At 36.0% G+C, this 24,770-nt stretch overlaps 1 protein-coding gene across 1 annotated transcript in view; it reads right to left on the bottom strand.

The window, feature by feature from the left end:
- Positions 1-2,346: 2,346 nt before the first annotated feature.
- Positions 2,347-24,770, bottom strand: part of LOC123528704 (uncharacterized) — a 47,552-nt gene continuing 25,128 nt past the window's right edge. The window contains exon 7 of the mRNA XM_045308645.2: positions 2,347-24,646. Within this exon, the coding sequence (XP_045164580.2) occupies positions 6,044-24,646 (18,603 nt within the window). The 3' untranslated portion in view covers positions 2,347-6,043. The remainder of the gene's footprint in view (positions 24,647-24,770) is intronic.

The following is a 24,770-nucleotide window of genomic DNA, read 5'->3' as shown; positions in this document are numbered from 1 at the left end:
ACAATCTAACTAACAAGAGCTGTCCATAAGACAGCCAATGCTCGACAATTCAAATTGTTGTCCCATGAATATTACCCTGAATGTTAAAATATCTCTAGAGTTTCAATCCAGTATCTGCATTAGTTTTGGAGATAGTAACTTGCATGCAAAACTTTAACCAGAAGTTTCAAGTTCAAAAGGGGGCATAATTTGGCCAAAATGCAAGTCAGAGTTATGGGACTTGATGCCATCACCTAGTTTTATAACCCCGAAGACACATGTGAAAGTTTCAATTCAATATCTGCATTTGTTTTGGAGATAGTAACTTGCACGCAAAACTTTAACCAGGAATTTTTAAGTCCAAAAGGGGGGCATAATTTGGCCAAAATACATGTCAGAGTTATGACCCAGTGAGGTTGGAAATTGACCTAAAAAAGAAACAAGAGGACCATGATGGTCCTGAATCGCTCACACTTCCCACATGATCCAGTTTTGAGTATGACATCATTTTTTCTATTATTTGACATAGTGACCTAGTTTTTGAGCTCATGTGACCCAGTTTTGAACTTGACCTAGATATTATCAAGATAAAAATTCTGACCAATTTTCATTAAGATCCATTGAAAAATATGGTCTCTAGAGAGGTCACAAGGTTTTTCTATTATTTGACCTATTGACCTAGTTTTTTAAGACACGTGACCCAGTTTCAAACCTGACCTAGATATCATCAAGGTGAACATTCTGACCAATTTTCATGAGATCCATTCAAGGGTATGGCCTCTAGAGAGGTCACAAGGTTTTTCTATTTCAAGACCTACTGACCTAGTTTTTGATCGCAGTTGACCCAGTTTCAAACTTGACCTAGATATCATCAAGATAAACATTCAGACCAACTTTCATACAGATCCCATGAAAATATGGCCTCTAGAGAGGTCACAACGTTTTTTTATTATTTGACCTACTGACCTACTTTTTGATGGCACGTGACCCACTTTCGAACTTGACCTAGATATCATCAAGGTGAACATTCTGACCAATTTTTATGGAGATCCAATCACAAGTATGGCCTCTAGAGAGGTCACAATGTTTTTCTATTTTTAGACCTACTGACCTAGTTTTTGACCGCACGTGACCCAGTTTCGAACTTGACCTAGATATCATCAAGATGTACATTCAGACCAACTTTCATACAGATCCCATGAAAAATATGGCCTTTAGAGAGGTCACAAGGTTTTTCTATTATTTGACCTACTGACCTAGTTTTTGACGGCACGTGACCCAGTTTCGAACCTGACCTAGATATCATCAAGATGAACGTTCTGACCAATTTTCATGAAGATCTTGTGAAATATATGGCCTCTACAGAGGTCACAAAGTTTTTCTATTTTTAGACCTACTGACCTAGTTTTTGAAGGCATGTGACCCAGTTTCGAACTTGACCTAGATATCATCAAGGTGAACATTCTGACCAATTTTCATGAAGATCCATTGAAAATTATGGCCTCTAGAGAGGTCACAAGGTTTTTCTATTTTTAGACCTACTGACCTAGTTTTTGATGGCACGTGACCTAGTTTCGAACTTGACCTAGAATTTACCAAGATGAACATTCTGACCAATTTTCATAAAGATCCCATGAAAAATGTGACCTCTAGAGACGTCACAAGGAAAAGTTTATGCACGCACACACAGACGACGGACGCTGCGCGATCACAAAAGCTCACCTTGTCACTTCGTGACAGGTGAGCTAAAAGTAAGTTTCAAAGCTATATGCCTTTAAATGACAGCCATATGCACTTGCATGCAAAACTTTAACCAAGGTGTGACGCAGACACTAGTGTGAGTAGAATAGCTAGACTGTTCCTCGAATAGTCCAGCTAAAAATCAGATAACTATAACTGTGACCTACTGAACCCAAAAGAACAGTTCATCTCTTGATCACAGGAATTTATCTTATTAAGTTTGAAAACTGTACACCAAAGCATTATTGTTTTTGAGCAGAAACCAGTTTCAGTCTTGAGCTAACTGTGACTTTGACCTCGTGAATGATAGGGGTCATCTACTGACTACAGACAAACATCCTATTATCTGCACATCAAGCTTGTTCATCTGTGAAAGTTTGAAGCACATCAGGCCAGTAGTGTAGGAGCTGGACACGCAAGATTTTGGGACATACACACATCGAGCGATCACAAAATCTCACCTGAGCATTACTCAGGTGAACTAACAAACTGCAAACTGTTTGCCAAGAACACTTTCCATATAACAAGGTAGGGTTATTGCAATATATATTTTGGTTATTAAGTCTGAATGTAAAATTTATTAAAAATTGCTTGACTTTATGGATATAGGAAAAACCAACCAATGGACTGCATCAAATTTATGTTTATTTATGAATAAAACATGAGATTTGGTTCATAAGAAAAGTATGTACATATTTTACAACTATTCACATCTCCTATTTACAATATAAACAGAACTTTATACAAACCAATTTATACAGAAACATGTTAAAAGCCAAGTCAAAAAATACAACACATACAAGCAAATAACTTGCCACAGATATAATACACTAACAGGTTATTACATAGATTTCATTCACGGTACGTGGCCATTTACAAGACATTTCCCACATTATTACTATTCAATTGTTAGTATCTCCCCCCCCCCCACCCCAAAAAAAACAACTGTTTTTCTTTTCCCTCAATGACAACCTGGAAAATGCAGTAAGTTAGCACATTTCTTCAAGTTAAATCTCTATGATATATTTTTTTCATTTGAATGTGAAATTTACTGTTCAGTTACAAGCACAGACCCATTTGTACATTTTCATCACTTTTGTATCCTTTATGATTTTTCAGAATTCCTAATTTTCACAAACTAGATAGTGATATCTACTCTACTACAATGGTGATATGTTTTATTGCACATACAAGTTTATGCTGTGCAGCTGAATGCCCTATGAAAAATTTGGAATACAATGAAACTTGGTTTGAAAGTTAATAAGCAGCTTGTTTCATTCCATATTTTAGGGGTATCAGGTTGCTTAACATAACAATACTAACTGAAAGGAAAACGAAATGGTAATCTGGTCAACCTAAACAGAATAAACTTATTTATAAAGATTTTTCAATCAACTATTTACTGTACAGCTTTTTGTTATCCGATTATTTACGTTGGATTTAACATCACACCACAACATCTACACAGCATATTACTGGAAGATGAACCAATGTGCATATCTCAACATTATTTCTGTAAAACAGGCCCCCTGGGTAGAACTACCAACCTTCAGCAAGTCACATGGATGGCATCAGTAGATGTATTTCATCCTATTGTGACACAAAGCAACAAATGTGCAATTTTATCCTACTGTGGCAAAAAACAAATGATATGGAAGTCCCCTTTTAGCTTTTACCCATTAAAATAAAACCTGATCAATATATTTACAGACTTCAAATTTCATAGTGCCAAACAATGAAATATATTTATCCCACATACAAATGCATAACCACAGGACAACATAAACCCCAATATTGTCCAGTAAGACAAAAATACAAATCCACTTGTCTTGAAACTCATTTGAGCCGCGCCATGAGAAGACCAACATAGTGCATTTGCGACCAGCATCCGCGCAGTCTGGTCTGGATTCATGCTGTTCCCTTTCAAAGCCTATTGTAACCAAACCGTTATCGAACCGCATGGATCCTGACCAGACTGCGCAGGCTGGTCTGGATCCATGCTGGTCGCAAATGCACTATGTTGGTTTTCTCATGGTGCCACACATTTGGTTCACTAAGAAATTTCTATTTTCATGATACTGTAAAATCACTATCAATTATGCAGAATTAATTTTTATTGATTTTGAAGGTGTCCTCCCCTTGAAATTGTCCCGCAAATTTCAATTATGTTATCATGTTAAAATAATGACATTTTAGGCCATCAAAATTAAATGATTTTACAGTATCATAAATATTTCATCGACATTTCCAATCGTAAGATTAAAAAAAAATAACTTTGATTTCAACAGAACTTAGGCTTAGTAAGAAGTTTTATACCCACTATATATCATGAAAGTTTATCTTGAATAATTTTCTCGTCATAAAATTATAAATTGTTAGTTACAACTGTAAGTCTTCTTCAAAGACCAAAATCACCAAAATTATAAGATAACGCATATTAATATATAAAACTGCATAGAAAGTACATGTTCTACAGGACAAAACAAATTATAGAATCTTGGTGTTAAGTCTTTCCTACTTCTTAAGAACTATAGCTTTAAAATTTCAAAATGACAAATTGTTAGCATTTAGTAATTATATACAATAGATCAAATTACATGCATGCACAATGTCAGAAGGTAAAACAGAATGATATAGCCCCCATATCAAAACTTTTTCAAACCTCCTCATACGAGCAAAATACAGACATTAAGAGTGCTAGACAGTCACAAAATATGCCCATCTAAATATTCAGTTATGTATCATAAAGGTAATAACGCTGGTGTTGTATGGCTTGTTAACCCGACCCCCAAAAGAAAATTAAGAAGGCATCAAGGAATTTGTGAGGTTCCATGTGGGATGAAATTAACAATCGGATCAAAACTGTTTGAACAGACAAGGCTAATTTCGCAGATTTCGAGTAATTTAAGGGCCATAATTGAAGAGTGCCTAAGGCAATTTGGGCGGTTATAAAACTGGGCCGAGAAATCATGCCCACAAACATTGTCACTAAGTTTGGTGAAGATCAGATGAAAACTGTTTGATTTAGTGGGCGGACAAAGCTAATTTTGCAGTTTTTCGAGTAATTCTCATTATTCCAAAGTGCCTAGGCCGATTTGGCTAGTAATCGAACTTGGCTGCAGACTTATGGTCAAACACATTTTGTTCAAGTCTGGTGAAGATCGGATGAGAAATGTTCAACTTAAAAGAGTACGGACAGGAGTAAAAAGGTTGATTTTCGTTACTTCAAGGGCCATAATTCTGAAGTGCCTGGGCCGATTTGGCTAGTTATCGAACTTGGCCGAGGACTTATAATCAAACACATTTTGTTCAAGTTTGGTGAGAGATCGGATAAGAAATGTTTGATAAGATTTGTGACAGACACACACACAGACAGGAGTAAATCAATATGTCTCCCACACCACTGTGTGGTGGGAGACATATTACTAAACACCAGTTTAATTTGATACAACATGAATAAAAATTCCCACAGCCACTGCTTGCTATTCTCAACTTTACAAGTTATGTTTTTGCTTATAATTGATCTGGCCAAGGCAAAATGATTCTTTTTTTGGTCTCTGCTGTACATAAAACATAAAATATCTGTGGCTTCAGCTAACACTATCATTAATCTTTGTTCTAAATACAGTTTTTGACAGACGTGAATTTATACTTTAACTTCCGTATATTTCATGTTTCAAACATTTTAAGCTCAGACGGCATGTGTAAGAAAATTCAGATATTCGTTTGGACATTAATTCCCGCCAATCACAGGTGGATTATTTTGTGCTCAGTCTGGCCAAACAAAAAATGGAAATGGCTGAAGGTTTATGGATGTTACCAGTTGTTCCTTGTGTATTTGCAAATTTTTTGAGACCTGTTTTTTTTTTTTGCTTTAGCAGAGCTACTGCATGCATGCACATAATTTTTATCGTATTTCAGTAAGTACTAGTCATGTTCAAATTAAGAACATTTAACCTGGGATGTAGACAAATATATTCCTAAAACATTTATGAAATACAACTGTGCCATTCACCATGTACACTTAAATAGGAGATATCATCTGATAAAATCCATTATTTTTTTAGCAGTCACTTATGTACGTAAACTGTATTTCGATTACTAAAAATATGCAGACGTCATTATTTTGGTTTCTACACATTTATGCAAACTTTTTTGTCCCCTTGATATTTAAAAAATCATTTCTTTTCAAACATCAAAATTTCATAACAATACTATTAATAATTTCAAAATACTATAGTTAAATTAATCAATACCTAACAATAAGATACACTTAAACTAACCACTTCTTACACATTTTAGATTTTGTTAAGTTAATCACAGTTCAAAGTTTGGCATTAGCTTTCTTAAAATAATATGGAAAAGCTTCTTTAGTACTCTTCTTCTGTCTAACAGTCCATTTTGAATTTGTGTTACCTTCCCGCTGCTTCTTGATATCTCTCAAAGTCTGGCTTATATATTTGTTTATATCCTGCATTCCAATCTCGGTAGTATTGTCTTTCATATTTATATCAACAATGTCCTCAGGAGAATGTGCTCTTTTTCGTCTCTCATTGATCCTTCTTGATCTTTTCATTGTTGGATCTTCACCTGATGTACTTGATGGCTCATTTACAACAGATCTGGGTTTTCTTTTAAAATTCTGAATATCAGTTTCTGTTACACATCCTCTCTGAATTTCAAACACTCTCCCTCTATGAATAATTTGTCTTACAGCGGGGCGAACTTGTTCTTTTCCAAGTTTTGGATTCTCTGATTGTTTACCTTTACAATGATCACATCCGGGAATGTTGATTTTGTGAGCACATTTCGGTATCTCCCTCTTTTCTGGACTATTAGAAGTACCATCTAATTTACAAACTTTTGTCGCAGGTTCTTCACCTGATGTCTGTTTAGATTTTTGTACATTTTCACCCTCAGATTTACGTTTCTGTACTCTGGTTTTAACGTCTTCAATTTCATTTGTTCCTACTTCAGCATTTTTAGTTTCCTTTAACTTATCTTTCTCTCTTTCATCATGTCTCGGTTTCATTGGACTCTTCTTATTTTTAACTGGCGTATTTCTAGTTTCAGTTTTTGAATTATTTTCGTTCGTTTTAGCACTAGAATTTTTAGTATCAACTTTATCCTGGATCTGCTTCTTACTTCTTACAGTTACTTCTTTCAGTTTATTAAAAAATATTTCATCATTGAATTTTGTATTATCCTTTGAACCACTTCTTGATCTAGTCCTTCTGAGATTAACATTATCTTGTTCAATGGTGTCTGGTTCCCTCTGTCTTGTTTTCCGTCCTTCTACTGCAGTCTTCTTCTTTCCAGATATACTCTCCTTCTCATTAGCTTTTTTAGATGAGCCATCATTACCTTTCTTTCTATTCTCTGTTACATTTTTCTGGGCTGCTATTTGATCCTGATTAAGTGACTTTTCTCTTGTTTTCCTAGTTTCCGGTTTATTTTTAGACTCTTTGTCAGTATTGGTACTTTCGCTACTTGGAACACCTACACTGTGGTTTTCACTGTTTTTAGTTTTAGACCGTAGTTTTTTAGGCGGGCTAGGTGAATTTTCCCACTTGAATGGTTTATGACTTTTATGTAAAGCCCGCAAAGCTTTTCCTTTATTACATAATGTTTCATCAGTTGGTTCAAAAGCTTCCTGCAGGGAATTTTCATCAGTTTTTCCAACAAAGCTTAGTTGTGTGCTGCTGTCTAATTTCTTAATTTCGTTCAGCTTTTTCATTTTCTCTTTCTGAATCAACGAACGCTGCGTATGTTTTTCTGCTGGAGCTTTTTTTCCTATATTCACTTGTTTTGTTAATTTCTTTACAGTCTTATCTATATTGCTAGAAGTTAATGTCATTGATTTAGATATCTTGGGCAAAGACTTATATGCAGTAACCTTCAAAATTCTTGCAGGGAGAGTATTTGAAAGCACATTTTTGTCAAGCACTTTTATTTTACTTGCTGTAACAGGATTAGAACACTGTTGTCTAGGATATTTCACAGGACTTGGAGCTGTCTTTACAACACTTTTTCCCATTGTTTGGACTATTTTTACTGCCATGGTTGACACAGTTGTTTTTTCTGGTGAGGAACATGTGAAAACAGGTACACTTGTTCGAGGTACATGTAGCTGAATAATTTTTGGTTTTACTGATTCATCCTTACCGAAGTCTCTTGCACATCTTGCTATTACATTCAACCTCCCTTCTTTAACCCCACCTGTATTTACACTACTTCCTGATGATGAACTAAACAAACTTGCAGTGTCAAAACTTTCTAAATTGTTTTCAGATTCTGAAGGCCAGAACGACGTTGATGGTGTGATTTTTGTATTAGTCTCTTTTTTATTATTTTCATTCCCCTCAAAATCGAAATCAAATTCATATTTCACTGAAGACTTTCTTCTTGCACACCTAACGGTTTCTGTTCTTCTCCTAAATTCTTCATCAGTTTCATCTTCACGCTGGATCACTTCATTACCATTCGTGTCTTTATCAACTAGTCCATCTGTACTTTTTTTGGTCAAAATTTCACTTTCTTTACTTATATGACACTCAGAAGGCAAAGCCAATTTTGCTTTCATTTCTGCCTTCACTACTTCTGTCTTAGCACTTCCTTCACCAAGTGTACGCTTTTGGCCACCAGAATTTTTGTCATCTGTTTTACTGGCTATACATTCTGTGTCCTGAAATTGTTCCAGGGAAATATTCAATGTTTCATTGCCATCAGTCTTTTTAGACAAATCTTTACCTTTTGGACATGTCTGCTTTTCTTTTGTCTCCCTGCAAATATTTGAAGGTTCATCTTTTGCTGCTACACCTGCATCATTTACAGTATGTTTCTTTTCCCTCTGATCCATTTCAAGACTTAATTTACTACTTACTTTATTTCTTGAACCACTGATACTTTGTTTCTGAACATTCTTAGTTGTTTTGGGCTTTAAATTGTTTTGTGCTCTACTTTTTGACATTTCTACTCGACTAGACCTTTCACTTTTCCTTTCACTTTGTGCTACAGATTTTCTTTCTAAAGTTCGCATGTTTTTATTTTGAATTGCCACAATTTTATCTTTCCCTATGTATACCTTTTTAATTCCAGTCTGGTTACCAACATTTGCCTCTTTTTTCAGACTTCCATCTTTTTTAAAACTTCTAGTGTCAACAAAAGGATTTTCTGGTTTCTTATGAAGACAAGTTGCACCAACAATCATTCCTTTACGGCGAGGACTAGGAATTTCAAAAACTTCCCGTTTTTCTTCTGTTTCTTTACTTATTATTTCTTTGACCCATTTATCTAGTGTTGGGTCTTCTTCACCAGATTCAATAATTTCCTGTGATAAAGTACTTTCTTTGTAATCCAGAACAGTATTTTTCTCATGGTCAGTTTCTAACTTTGTTGTTTCCTTATCTATTTTTCCTGAACTTTTAAAGTTGGTTGTATTTTTCTCACTGTCATCTTTAGGAACCTTTGATTCACTTCTGTTGGTATGAATGACACTTCCAGTTACACTTTTTTCACCACCTTCATCAATAGCTATCTTGATCACATTTGATGAGGCCTCTTTGGCATCTGTAATCTTGTTTGTCTGACTTTTATCTAAGACTGTTGACACTTCCTTTTGTTCAACTATCTTGTCCTTATTCAATGCACCCTTTTCACCATTACTTGTCTGTTTACGCTCATCAATACTCTTATTTGATAGATGACTAATTTCTGTATCATCTAAGTCTTTACTTCTCGATCTACTCAACCTTTTCTTCTCTGTAGCATTTTCTATGGAATCCTTTCTCTGTCTTTTATTTTCATGCAGACTTTCAATTTCTACAGACTGCTCCCTTGACCGACTCCTAGTCTTTCTTATATTGCTAGTCAACTCTTTAACATTTAAAACATCTTCAGTTGGACAGACTTCCTCTGAAACTTCTGTTTTCTTTGTATCATTCAAAGCCATTTCATTTAAATGTGTACCTTCAGTACCTGTTATTTTCTGGAGTTCAATATTCGAGTCATCTTTAGCTTCAGATTTATTCATTATAGGAGAGTCTGAGTCAACTGTCTTTAGATTTTTATTTTTGCTTTCAACATCACATTCAAATTTTTCATCAGAAAGTACTTGACCTGCTGACGGGACTTCATAAGAAGTGTTTTCCTTTAGTTTATGTTTTTGTATCATATCTGTGCTATCTGAACATTTTATTTCTGTCTTTTCTTTGTTCATATAACACAAATCGATAGTAGTTCCCTCAATCGTGACCAGAGTTTCTTTCAAAACATTTCCAGAGCTATCTGAGGTATCTTTAGTTATCATTTCAGGGACTGCAGTATTTATATCGTTTATCCCTTCATTCTTCTCAGAATTTATGTTTACTCCAGGATTTTTGACTTCAAAAGAAACACTGATATTTTTACTTTCATCACAGTTAACTTTCTTTATTTCATCATTATGACTACTGAGCGATTTAGTAATGCCATCAACATTTTCTGTAATCAAATTATCTCTTGTAAGAGGATAGGAGGAATTAGCACTACATTCTTTTTCACGGTTTTGTTTCTCAGTATCAGCAGAAACTTCATCAGGTGTAGGTTCAATCCATTCCATTTCTGAAGTACCATAGCTTTCAGGTTTAGACTCTTCTTTAGAGGATAACTCATTTTCACTGTCCCTAACTTCATCTGTTACAGCACTATTAGCAACTTCTGCAGTCACACTTTCAATTACATTTTCTCTCTTTTCATTGCTTTCCTCACTATGTTCTGTCTCATATTCTGGAAATGAAATCAAACTGATATCTGAAGAACTTGAAACACTTGTCTGGCGGACTGTTCTAAGAATAGGATTTTTACTTTCTATCTCCACCTGGTCATTGCCAGGAGATCTTGAACATTCATCTATCACTATCCATGTGTTTTCTGGCTCTGAATCTGCATCATTAACACTTTCTACATTATCTTTCTGTTGTTCAAACTCCACTTTTAATAGGCCGAAAGATTCTTTTTCATCCTCAAATGTGTTTTGTACAATCAAACCCGCAGAAACATTTTCTTCTGAAACAACAGAATGCAATTCCTGAATGCTATCAGGAACATTGTCCTCTAAAAGGACTAAATCAGATTTTACAATGTCAGCATTCCCTTCTGATTTACCCTGGTCTGTTTCACTAAAATAACTTTGTAACAATTCTGGTTTCAGCAGATCAAGTGATGGAACATTTTCATCTGGATCAATTTTCCTGTACAATGTATGCTCTTCATTAGTTTGCAGTGTATCAGTTTCATGTGAAGTCTCTGTATTTACTATACTTGTAGATTCTTCATTTGATTTTGTATTGTCTAACACAGAAATTCTGTTCTCTTTTTTCACAGACAGCACACTGCAAAAATCTGTCTCTCTGCTTGTATCTGTATCTTCCACATTTATGTCAGAAACTTCTGTTGGATTTTCAAAATCTTTTTTCACTTCACTGATCTCATGTGTATCACTTCCTTGACCAATTTCATCTACATGCTGAATGTGTTCAATCACATCAGTTTCGGACCTCATTTTTTCCTTCATATTTGAATAGATCTCATTTTGTTTCTCCATTATAATCTCCTGGCACTCTGCTTGTACTGCTCCTTGTTGAAATCTGGTGTCAGTTTCTGTATCACTACTAGAAATTTTGTATTCTTCAACAGTTCTTTCAGAATAGGAATCTGTATTGCATTTCATTTCATTTTCATCTAAGTTTTCTACAGTTTTACTATTAAAGTTCACTACAGTTTTACTATTATAGTCATAAACATGTTCCCAATGATTTTTTACCATTTCAGTACATAAATCAGCATCAACTGCAGTCTTAGATTCATCTTCATTGTGATGTGTTTCACTTTCTTTAATCATCAACACTGATTCAGCACTTTCAACTGTATCACAATCAAAAGCAACAACAGAATTAGAATTCTGAACTAATTCAGGCCTGTTTTCTGTTTTTACACAGGTAGTGCTATGTACTTCATTTTCCTGAAAAACAAGAACTGGATTGTCAAATGTTTCAATCTCATTATTTTCTTCACAAGATTCATTTATACCTGCAAACCTAGAATCAACACACAGAGGAACTGATACAGACTCAGATTCTGCAACACCAGGCTTCAAATACTTCTTATTTTGTAACTGTTCAGTTACATCACTTTCTCCTTCACCTATTTTTAGCTGTTGTACATTAATATCATGTAGAGTATTTGTTACAGACTCAACACTTTGCTGTTTATCTGGCTGACTGACTTCTCCAAAACAAGTACTGCTTTCTGTAATTCTTGTACTTTTAACCACCTTCATCAAATTCTCAGATTCCTCTTCACTATCAGAATCAGAGTAGGACTGTAATGCAAGTAGTGAGGAATTTGAAATATTTTCGCTTTTGTCCATTTCTTCACCAACATTTTCATTACACACCGTCAAATGATCTGAAACATCTGACTTGGCAGTGGATTGTTTTACTGATGATATATTTTCCTTTTGCATATTCTGGATATATCCAGAGAAACATTCTTTTTCAGTCCCCTTTACTGTTTCTTCATCTTTGTTCCTTTCGACAGTTTTCACTAAAACAGCAGTATCTTCTGTCTTTGCAAACAAAGGTGTTGAAGCTACTGCATCCAGCCTTTCTCCAGAGAAAGATGCTGGTTCTTCTGTTTCTGTTTCTTTATCTGTAGGAACACATATATCAACTTTGTTTTCACTTGTAGTTATATCAAACTTACTTTCAGATCTATTCTGGTCAGCAGAGTCTACACTAACGTCCATATTAGTATTTAGTTCTGTCATGCTTTTCACATCAGCACTTCCAGAAGGTGGTTCTACATGAAAAAGCTTATTTTCACATTCAACACTTCTAGCAATTAAGATTTCTGTATTCATTTGTTCATTATTTCTTTCTCTACTCCCTGTTTCCTCCTTTTCTTTTGCGGCTGCTTCCGGTTCTTTACTATTCTGATCAACTGCCTGTATAATGCTGTACACTGTTATACTGTCTTTTTTACTATTGTTATCTCCTGTTGCAACAAGTTTACTTGTATCATTTGATTCTTCACTTTGGTAACATGAAGTTGCTTGTACTAAATCTGAAAATAGTGTATCATCTTTGGTTGTCATGTCACTGTTTCCTTCAGCTGAGGTCAGGTCTTTTTCTGAAACATCTGCTGCTGCTTCAAATACATCCACTTCCTGGTAACACTTTTCTTGAGGTGAAAAAGCACTTTGCATTGCAGTTTCATTTATGGGCTTCCAGTCTTCTTTGGATTTTATGTTCTGTTCCTGTTCTAAATGATACCCTGCGTCTGTTCCATGGTCAGTCTCACTAATCAAATTTTTTTCAACTGGAACAATGTCTTCAGTTGTTGAAGATTCAAGAGGAGTATCATCTTTACCTTCAACCTTAGACTGTCCATCTTCAGGTGAAACATCCAAAATGGAAAGTTTTTTATCTTTACCAACATCAGTTTCATCATTTAGTGATTTTTCTACGATAACAAAACTTTCTTTTGAGGAATCAACAACATTCTCATCTTCCACTTTACTGTATTTCAAGTCTGTTAAATCTGATACAGCAAGTGGTTTGTCCGTTTCTTTTAAATCGGAACTATCCTTGTTAGTTGATTCAATATTCTGACCATCTTGATTTTCATCTGTCTGCCTGGGGAATCTTGTTTCATCACTATGAGTAATCATATCTTCTCTCAGATGGTCATTTTGTACACTTTTTTCTTCTGAACCATTTTCCATGGCTGGTGAAGATGTTTCTATAAATGTCTCAGCAGGGCCAACAGAAGATACCAAATCATTCTTGACAGTAGTTCCAATTACTTTTTCTACTTCTATAGGTGCCCGGTAAGAACCTTTGGGGGTTATTTCCATTTCAACTTGTCCTTGTATCTGAGAGGAAGTAAAGTGTTCAAACATGTCACCAATATTATCACTGTTAGAATCACACTCAATCTGTATATCAACTCCACTGCTCTTTTTGGTTTGCACTTCCCCTGCAGTTTTGTTTTGTTTTTCAGTTTGCAGTTCCCCTGCGGTTTCATTCCATTCTTTTTCATTGGGTTTGATAGTGCTATTCTGATCTGAAAAATTGCTCACGGGAATCATAGTTTCGACATCTCTTTTATTAACGTCCTGTAAAGTTTCTTCATTGTCGTAAACTCCAACTTCTGCTTCAACACTTGTGCAGACATTGGGATTCAATTCCTGTTCTATGCAAATATTAGCTTGGCTCTGTAAATCCTTTTTTCCAAATTCAAAAGAGACTTCATCATCAATTTCAGGATTAGAAATAATGTCTTGCTTTCCAATTTCTGTCTCGGAATTGGCTTCAGCTTTAATTTCACTTTGGACTTCTCCTAAGGCTTCATTTTGATCTTGATCACCACTTTTGAATAATTTATTCAGATCTGTAAAATTAACCGATGAATTTGTAGTTTTTGTATCATTTTGTTTGTTTATATCCTGTGGAGTGACTTCAGTGTCATAATCTCCAACTTCTGCTTCAACACATATTCTAACATTGAGATTCAACTCTTGAATCTCTTGCCTCTGTAAATCCTCTTTGACATATTCTAAAGAGACGTTATTACCACCATTACAACTGAAAACTAAGTCTTGCTTCCTAACTTCTGTCTCAGTACCAGATCCAGTGTCATTTTCAGTTTGCACTTCCCCTGAGGTTTCATTTTGTTCTTCATCAATTTTGAGTTCTTCATTTAGATCTGTATTCTTGCTAGGGTGACTTGTGGTATCTGTGTCATCTTGTTGAGTTTCTTTGTTATTTCCAGCTTGTTCAGCTCCAACTTCTGCTTCAATATTAGAGCGGACACTAGGATTCATCTCTTGTTCCATGCTAACATCAGACAGAACCTCTTGGCTCTGTAAGTTTTCTTTGTCCAATCCTAAGGTGTTTCTATTTTCATCATTACGATTTAAAACATGTTCTTGCTTCCTAACTTCTGTCTGAGTATTCGGATTAATAGTAACTGGTCTATTTTTCACATCTTCTGTAAAATTATCAGCAGCAGTAGCAGTAAGTTTCATACTACTTTTTTCTGTCTGTTTATTTTCAACAAGACTTGAAAGTAAATCTGCCTTGTCTGTAATAATGTTTTCCGACTTCTCAGCTTTTTCTAGGATTTTACCTGATTTCTGGTTATTTTTATCACACTGATCACTGGAACACACTGCAATTTCATCTCCCTGAGAAACAGTTCCATGTTGTTTACTCTCAATGGTGTCATCCGTAGAACTTAAGACTATTGTATGCTGTGATAAATCAGAGTAATCTGGTTCATTTATTGGTTCTGTGTCATCTGATTTTACCACAGTATACTTAAAAGTATTGTTTTCCCGATTTTCAGTATCTTTTGGAGTTTCTGCGTAAGTCTCTGCATTTTCAACCCAAACTTCTTCCTCTGATTCTTTCCTGCTTTCAGTTTCATCCGGATGAGGTTTCTTTACATTACCCTTTTCACTATCATCTATCAGTACAATAACATTATTGGAACTGACTTCATCATTTGCATCACTCTGGGCACTAGTATCACACTGAGCATCCACAGCTATCAAACTATTTTGCAGACTGTTACTACTTTCTACTACAATCTGTACACATTCAGTAGTTTCAAGATTACAAGCATCTTTTCCTTTTTCTGGTTGTACAGGATGAACCTCATTAACACTTTCGCTAATAAGAAGTTGGTCTATAAATGAGCCATCAAGGACAATGTCTTGTATCAGTGTTTCATATTGTTCTTTGACTGCATTAACAGTTTCTGTATCATCTTTCTTGATCTTTTTATCAAGTGCATTATTTTGGTTTTTCCTTTCAATGTGTTCCTTTCCATCTTTTGTGATGACATTTTCTTCATCACTTTCATCAATCAAGATAACTTCAACTTCATTCTTTTCATTGGCAGCATTACTAGAGCTTGGGAAATGTTTTTCAATCTCTTCCTTTGATAATCTGTCAATTCTAACTGAACAGTCTGAGGCTTCACACTCCTCAATTAATTTTCTTTCAGCATTTTCTATTTCTAAGGCCTTTCTAACAACAGATATATCTTCAATGACAACCCTTGCAGTCTTCAGTATCTTCACTCTAGACATTTCTTGACTCTCAGTATTCAGTGATTTTGTATTTCTCATTTCTTCCCTTATCTCACTATTTTTAAATGTTGCTTTAAGTGACTTTTTACTGTCATTAAAATAATCCCTTGGTGGTAAAACTGGGACATCTTCAGCTAGTGGTGGAATTTCAATTTCAAGTTTCTCTTTCCTTGGATCCTTTTCAACCCTTCCTTCACTGCTTGTAGGTGACCTCTCCATAAAATTCTGTGGGAAAGCTGCGTCTGAATCTGTGTCATCATCTTGATCTTTTGTTTCAGCATATTTAATGAATTCTGAATCAAATGCTGCTTTGCTTGATGAACTGGCAGATGAATTAAGATGATTTTCATTTGTTCCAAATTGTGATCCAGTAAGCATCTGGTCATTTTTTAGGAATTCAAATTCATCTTCATCCATAACTGTAGCAGGCAATATATTTGATTCAACTTCAGTCTCACTTTCACCTACACTTTTCGAAATAATTTCTGAATCTGCACTTTTCTCTCTTTCAAGACTTTTTGCTGGAGATGTCTCCAATCCTGCAAATTCATCTTCTGGCCTGATTAAAACTGTTCTTGTTTTAGAGTCAATTATTTCATCATGATCGCTGTTGCTAACTTCATCAACACCTCTTACTTTGGACTGATCGTCATGTTCTTCAGAAGTATTTCCAGGATTTTCTGAACTTAATTCATTCACATGAGAATTTGAATAAAAATCTTGCTTTTCCTTGGAGAGTCCATAATCTACATTCAAATCATCATCATCTTCTGGGCCAATCAAAACAGTCTTTGGCTTTTCAGCTTTAGAATAAGTTTTTTCTTCATCATTTTCAAAATCAGAACTATCACTTCTCAAATTTACTTTGCCTTTCACCTTGTCAGAAATTTTAGGCCATCTCTGCACTAAACTATCTTCTTCTACTAGTTTGTTTGTTTTCGTATTGTCATCAAATAGGTCACTGCATTCTTCAGATGGCTCAAAATCAGAAACTTCATCACCTTTTACTTTGAACTTTTCTTTTGTTTTAGTTACTTCCTCGTCTGAGCTTTCAGATTCTCTATACTTTTTATTTAAATGTCTTTTTCTAAGCCTGTACTTTCTATCTCTACTATCACCTTCTTCAGAAGTGCTTTCAGAGTCCGATTCAGCACTTCTGATTGCTGCTTTCTGTATCCTTTTTAAACCAAGCATCTTAACTGCATGTTCAATATCTGTATAATTGCTTTCGGTTTCGGAATCGGACTCGTCTTCGTTTTTTGAAATCTGTCTAGTGATAACTCTTTCTCCTTTAACAACTCTTTCCCTTCCCTTGCCACTTATTTTCTTCCTTAAACTCCTAAGCTCTACTGACTCACTGTTCAACCTGTGAACATGACTTTGTCCTGTGCGGATTCTTTTAGTTCCATTCATGTTTTTTCCTTCATCCAGGTTCTGAGAGTCAGAGACATTATCATCATTTTCCTTTTGTACTTTTGACAAAGAATGTCTAGTAACTCTTCTCTTTACCTCTTCTGTAGAGCTTTCATCCGTGTCTGAAATTGTACCACGTAAAGATTTACCCTTCTCCGACAATCTTCGAATCCTTGTTGACTTTCTTTTCCGTATATCTGTATCTTCTAATTCAGAGTTATCCTCCCCACTCCCCAGTGCAGAAGATTCAGTAAGTTTATCATAATCCATTTCTGGTCGTTTCACAGTCCTGCCACTTCTGGTAAATAATTTACCCCCTCCATCAGACTGCTTTTGTCGAGATTTTGAAGCTGCTTTGGTTGAGATGGCAATTGCAGCTTTCCTCTTTTTAGCTGAAGCAATAAGACTTGATCTGCTGCTACTTGCTGAACTTGATCTTGATCTAGTAATCACATGTGTATCACTTGAATCATCTATGTCAGAAGGTTTCTTCACATCTTCACTAGAACAAGCTTTGTTACCTTTAACCATCCGTCTTGCTAATCTTGGTGCAATTCTTCGTCCGTCTTTAATTTCAGGTCCAAGATCAGTATCATTTCCTTTCTTTCCATATGATATTGAGGCAATTTTTGCACTAACATCTGCTATGCGTTCTTCCCTTGATAGAGATTCAGTATCAGTGGAATGATTTGAGCTTAAAGGAACTGAGCTATCTTCATCAAAATCACTGTAGTTTATGATACAGTTTTTGCGAGTGAGAGCAATTTTTCTCAATTTCTCAGCACACTTCTCTCTAAGTGCAAGAGCGCGAAGATGCTTTTTAGACTTATTCGATTTGGCTGCGGTTCTAACTGGAACTCTTAAAGAGTATCTAGTCTTAGCTGGAGAAAGTGATTTATTATTTGTTGACTCAACTTTAGTATCATAATTTCCTGAAGATACCCGTCGTAAAACACCTTCCCAATGATTCTGACAAACATGATCTTTTACTTGTATTGTCTGTGTTGATGGAAAGTTTCTATTGCAGAAGTTACAGAAGTATTTATAATTAGCTTGATGAAACCCAACTTTGTGAGTTTTAACATAGTGGTAAATTACATCAAGATTTCGGTCAGACTTTATTTTATTTTGCAAGCCACAAAACCTACATAAATGTCGGTATATCTGTTTGCTATCTTCTTTTGTCTTGTTTGTATGCTCTTGCTCTATACTTTTGGTGCGTACAAGTTTTTTTGTGGTTAATAAATTTTCTCTTTTTTCAACGTTTTTATTGTCTGTTTTGATATCGATTTGATGCTTGTGTTTCATTCCATGTATGTTTTGATTTCTCTCTTCCTGCTCTTCTTCTTTTCTGGACTTATCTCGATGTATTGGCTCCATTTCATCCATGTAATACTTTTTCTTCTTGATTAGCCTTTTAGCTCGCAAGCCTCTCATTTTCCTGATATCTTGTGGGGACCACTGCTTCTTGTTCATCTTTACATGCATACCTTCTGTGTTCTCTGTTTCCAATACATCTCTTTGTCTTTTTCTTCTTTCAGATGTTTCAATATGTTCTCTAAGCACTCTTTTTTCCTCTGGGAGAATTTCTTCTTCAGAATCCTCAATATTCTCCTTCTTTCTTTTCTTCTTATTTATAACATATTCTGCCACTTTCTTATCTTCTTGTTGCATTTCACTGTGTGCAGATTCAGCATTTTTGCTTTCAACTATAACCTTATCCAGGGTATCACTCTTTTGCCTTGGAATACCTTTTCTTTCATGTCTAGAAATATTTAAAACTGTAACTGTTCCATCTTTAGTCTTGTCACTGTGAATTTTCTTCAGTTTCTTTTCTTTTTCAATATCTTCTTTCATCTTTTGCTCTAACGTTGAAGTTCCGAGAATACTGTTGACATATTTCTCTTTCTCTGTTTTAAAGTCTTGTTTTTCCTTTTCCTGCTTTTCATTTAATACTTTTTGCTTTTCTTTCTCTTCTTCAAGCTTTTTCTGTATTTTTTTCTGTTTTTCTAGTTCTATCTCCTTCTCCTTTTCCTTTCTTTCCAAAATTTCCTTTTGCCTTTCCAATTCTTTCTGTTTTTTCATCCGTATGGCCTGTTTCCTTTTTTCTATTTCATTAAATTCTGCAAAAAACTTGTTTTCTGCTGAAATTCGCTGCACCTTTTGCATCTGTGCTGCCAATTCTATTGGGTCTTCTGACAAAGCTGGCTGTGTTTTCATAGAACTATGATCTTCACTTTTAACTTCACCCGATGTTGACAATTTGTCTTCACATTTAACCTTTTCAGAAATTTTACCAATTGGTTTTTCTTCATCTCTGTTTCCAGCAGCTGTTACTTTAACTCTACCCTTAGTTGCCTTTTCAACAGATATTTTTGGAATATTGCATTCAGTTTTCACATCTTCCTTATTCATTTTTTTAACATTTCTTTTATTTTTACAAGTATCTATTCGGTCAGTTTTATTGGCTTCTTTTAGCAATCCAGTTCTTTCACTGTCTTTCCCTTTTATTTCAGTACCTTCATTTAATACCTTTTCCTTTCCAGTTTGTATTTTTTTCTTCAATTCAACCTGTTTCTCAGATTCACCTGAGCTTACTTTAGAGGCATTTCCATCTTTTAATTTCTGATATACATCCTGGACTTGTTTCTGTGAATTTGTCACTTTGAGTTTTGGGCACTGACGTAAAACATGTCGACAAGCATCTTCTTTGCCACAAAATGTTTCTTCACACATATTGCATTCATACATTTTTGTTAATTCAGCAGTGGCATTGTTCTCCTTACATTTTTCAACATGTTTTGACACAATACTTTCATTCAGATTCATAAAATTGCAGTTTGTGCATTTGAACGCAACAGAAAAATTATAGTTATGCAAACTGCTCTCTTTAGAAAAAGTGTTATCTTTCTTAACACAACCGGCTTTTACATGTTCTTTTATTGAATTCATCGAGTCAAATTTCCGTTTGCAAATACCACACACAATTTCTTCCACCAATTCAGATTTTTCTTTATGAATATTCTGAGGTGTACATGTCTTCGGATTCAAATGTGCTTTTAACTGTTCACGTGACTGGAAATATACACCACAAATACAACACTTTACCATGGTAGATGGCGCTTTCAAGCAGTAATTTTTCTCATGAGATTTCAGAATTTCTGAGCATTTAAAAGTCATTTTACAGTAAGCACACTGCCATTTAGGATCACAATTTGAAATTTTCTTGTGATCAAGCAGATGCTGTTCCGTTGGAAACTGCAAGTTACAACTCACACATACTGCCGGCACTTTTTGCCGAGAATTTACTTTCAGTTTTGTCTCTTCAGAATCTGCATGCTGGTTTTTCACATCTCTATTTTCCCGCTCTTTACCTAATCGATTGGCATTAAAATAAGTAGAATGGCAGTGAGGGGCATATTCCTGATGTTTGTCATCATTTTTGTTTTGCAGATTTTCAATGCAGATATTTTCTGTGTTGGCAGGAGCTGCTGTTATTGAGGACTCTGGTTGCTGTAATCCTTTACCATGTGAAACATGTTTTTGTTCACCTCTCAATCCAGGTTCTCTCTGTGAAACAAAACTTGAGGTTTCATTTACAATTTCAGTACCACTTGCAGCTAGATTTGCAGGTGAAAACTGGTCATTCTGTAATGCATTATCGCCAGCAACACTACTTTCATTATCAAGAGCTAAAATTGAATCCAACTGAAATTCCTTAGCACCCAAGTCAACCAGCTCTGGAATAACTGGCTGGGAGTCTCTAGCTGCAGTCTGGTTGTCGGTAATACTTCTATCTGACTGAGAGGGTGATAAAAATGATGGCAAGTTTTTAACACTATTGCCAACTTTATTCAATTCTTGATCGTCAGACATAAGCCGCGCAAGAAGCCCACCAGTTTTGCGAGGACTTACCACAGTGTTAGAAAGGGAAGCTGAAACTGGTTTATTTGGCAGAACATTTGACAGTTGTGGAAGTTCTGAAGGAGATGATGCTGTCTGTCCAAACTGTTTCCGTAACTCAAGAATTTTCTGTCTAGCCTCGTTAACACTCACATTTACAGCAGGGTCACTTCTGCTAGCTATCATTTGTTTCACAGTATCTTTAACAGACTCTTTAACACTACTATGTGTGGTGCTGTTTGTCACAGGAGACTGTTGCTTTTGCCCTTTGGAAGTTGTCTGTTTTCCATCCTGACTTTTTATCTTGTTAGACCTAGTTCCACCTTTCTTCAGACTTGATAAAATTTGCTGAACAAGTGCTGGACTAAGTTCTGGTGCTGCTAAAAATTGTTTTGAAGTAAGTGGTCTTCCTGGTGGAGACAAAGTTTCTACTGGATTGCTCATCTTGGATTGTATCATCTCACCTGAGACATCCTGACTTATGTCCCCTGTCACAGACTGTACAACCCCCTCTATCACATTGTTTGTGATATTTCCAGTGACATGTGGATTCGGAGTCATTCCTCCAGACAAGGAAGGTGACATTCCAGCTGTCATTGATTGGGTCACTCCAGCAAAGTTAACTTGTTCAACAGTTGCAACTTGGAAAGCAGGCTGCTGACTCACAACATTAACAAATGACTGTGTGTTGTTCATGGCTACTGGTTGGTTCTGTACAGCAATGATTTGCTGCACTACAGGCTGTTGCAGACCAAGATCAACTTGTGACTGTATACTTGCTAATTGTGGAGAAAATACTGGTTCAGGTATAACTGTAGTGGGCATCGTGTAGAGTGGCGTTGCCAGAATTGTTTCTGGTTGTTGTACAACTTGTTGGACAGACTGAATTTGAGAAAACATGGGCTGAGACTCTATAACAGAAGTACCAAACACCTGTTGTTGCTGCTGGTGTTGCTGTACTGGTTGTGGAAGTTGCAGTGGGCCAACAAGTTGCTGCTGGTTGGAATTTTGTCCAAGAACTGAGACACTAGCAGCAGCTAATGTATTGAGATTCAGCAGTCCATCTTCTAAGAAATTCCGTGCAACTGACTGAGAACTCACTGCGAGTACTGGCTGTAAGTTTGACTGGTTATCTACCATACTGGAAGCATTTTGCATACCATCCTGTGATGCGAGACCGTGTTGTGGACTTGTATCATTCTGTAACTGCTGTCTAACAACATCTGTGCTAAGTCTTTCCTCTGAACTTGTTTGACTTTGGCTTTGTACTCTTACTACTGTTGGAGGAGTCTGAGCTGTCTGAGAAGATGAGGTTATCTGCTGAGAATGTACACCTTTAGGAAACTTTTTCATCATGTTCGTCACAGTTTTAACTAACTCTTCCTTTCTGTTTGGATTTGTAAGTTCTTTTGGGACAATCATTGAGTATACAGGTTTCATGGTTAGTGGTGAATCTCCAGTGTTTACCTTCCCTGTGCCATCTTTTGGTGGCTTAAAGTAGTATTTCTGTTTCATAATGCCTCTTGAAGGATCCCAACCCTGCTCACCTGGAACTAGCATGCTTGAATCACTTTCTTTAGTAGAGCTAACATGGTTCACACCTGGAATTCTTCCTGTGGAATGACTACGGTTGGAAGGGGAAGGACTATTTGCTGAGGATGACAACTGATTAGCGCAGGAATAAGTAGGATTTCCTATACTTGTTGCATTTGGACTCGGCATTGGAACAGATGATCTTCTTACAGATTCTGGAGATGCAAAGTTCTGTACCGATGATACAGATGCTGACCGCTCTATCTTCTTCTTAAGATAGCTTTTACCTTGGTTAATGTCAGTTCCTTGCATGGAAGTCACATTTTGTCCATCTACCAATTTCTGTCCCTTATTTCCTTGAAAGGTCATGCTAAGTAGGTCAGAGATCTGACTACGACTTGGAATATTTCTTGAGTTCAATGCTGCCTTCACTCCATCAATCTGACCCTGAATTCTTGCATTTTCAAGCTTGTCTGCTCTTTCCCTTTCAGCTCTTTGACGTTCATGCATTTCTGCTATTTGTTGTGCAATTTTCGCACACTCCTGCTTCGAATTTCCAGGCGGTCTTAAAATATTGAACTTAGAATTTTTCATCAGCTTTACTTGCTGAGATTGTTGCTGCAGTTCATTTTTAATCTTATTGCACAACTGGGATGATACAGTACTTGAACGATTTTGACTAGTAGTATGCATCTGTGAAAAAGCACCCGATTTTCGACTGTTCAGAATAGTGGGGCAAGCAGAGTGAGGCCGCAACGCTGGTGGTGACATGGGCGAGGAAAAACCTGTTGGTGATGACAAGCGGGGTGATGTACTATGAGCTGGTGGTGGAGATCCACCAAATGCTGGCGACATCTGTTGTTGCCGATGATGACTGTGGGCATTCGGAGGTTGTGGACTGCCCATGGATAGCTGCCTGTGTAAAATGGGACCAAGGGCTGGAGACCCAGCTTGTGCACTTTGCTGCCTTTGAATAGCATTCTTATTGTGAATCATTTGCTGCTGCTGCCTATACATTTCATGCCTACTAACATGTTGATTCTGCTCCGCACCTGCCTCCTTATCTTCACTTCTGTTTTTACAGTGCTTAAGAGACGACAGATTATTTTTAATTCTTTCTCTATACTGAGTTTCTAAATAGATAGACTTCTTAAGATCGTTTATAGTCTTATCTAACTCTTTTACATCCAATGATGGAGCTTCACTAAAACCTTGTGTCACATTTCTTGGGAATTCTTTACTAAGCACTTTTTCAATTTCTTGTCGTGACAGATTTTTCTGACCTAACAACTTTGCTAAATGAGCTTTTTGTATATCTTTTGGTATTTGGTTCTTCGGTTTCCTCCCCCTTTTCTGACCTGTATCTATGTTCTTTGTGACATCTTTATCACTTTTAACATCATTTAGCATATTTGTCATTGGAGTCACTTCATTATTTCTTTCAAAAGTAGCACTCTGTGGGGCAGTATGTTCATTCTTAACCTTTTGCTTGATAGGAATACCATTCTTGTCATTTTCATAATCTTGCTTATATTTCTTACACACTGGTATCAATTGTTTCCAACTTAGTTCTGGGTTTAAACTATCTGGACGCATCTGCCCAAGTAGGCGTTCTATTTCATACAATGTGGCAATGTTAATCTTACTATTCCGAGAGGCCGCAGACACATTCTTCATCGTCCAGTATAATTTATTCACTAAATTCAAGTTATCCATGGTGGGATCGAGTGAAAATGCTGTTAAACCACAAATTCTCGATATTCTAAAATCGTACTCCTTTAACATGAATGCCATTCGTACACACGTTTTTGACATTGCCAGCCTTCTTTTATTGTACTCTTCTTTGTCTTTCTGAACTTCTTCTCGTTCCATGTTGCCCTTGTCGATGTTGATAGCGAACTTGCACAACTCCGAGTATAACTGTATGAACATGTCACCACACTGAAATTATAACAAAGCAAGCTTACATTTGTATAATGGAAACTAAGCATTTTCCCTATGTATTTCTCACAGTAAAGGATTTACAAAATTTCAGTAAGAAAATAAGCAATTAATCTATAACATT

This window comes from Mercenaria mercenaria, chromosome 13 (assembly GCF_021730395.1).
Source record: "Mercenaria mercenaria strain notata chromosome 13, MADL_Memer_1, whole genome shotgun sequence".
Lineage (NCBI taxonomy): Eukaryota > Metazoa > Mollusca > Bivalvia > Venerida > Veneridae > Mercenaria > Mercenaria mercenaria.
The sequence above is the reverse complement of the archived record's forward strand: the minus strand, read 5'-3'. Positions and strand labels throughout refer to the sequence as shown.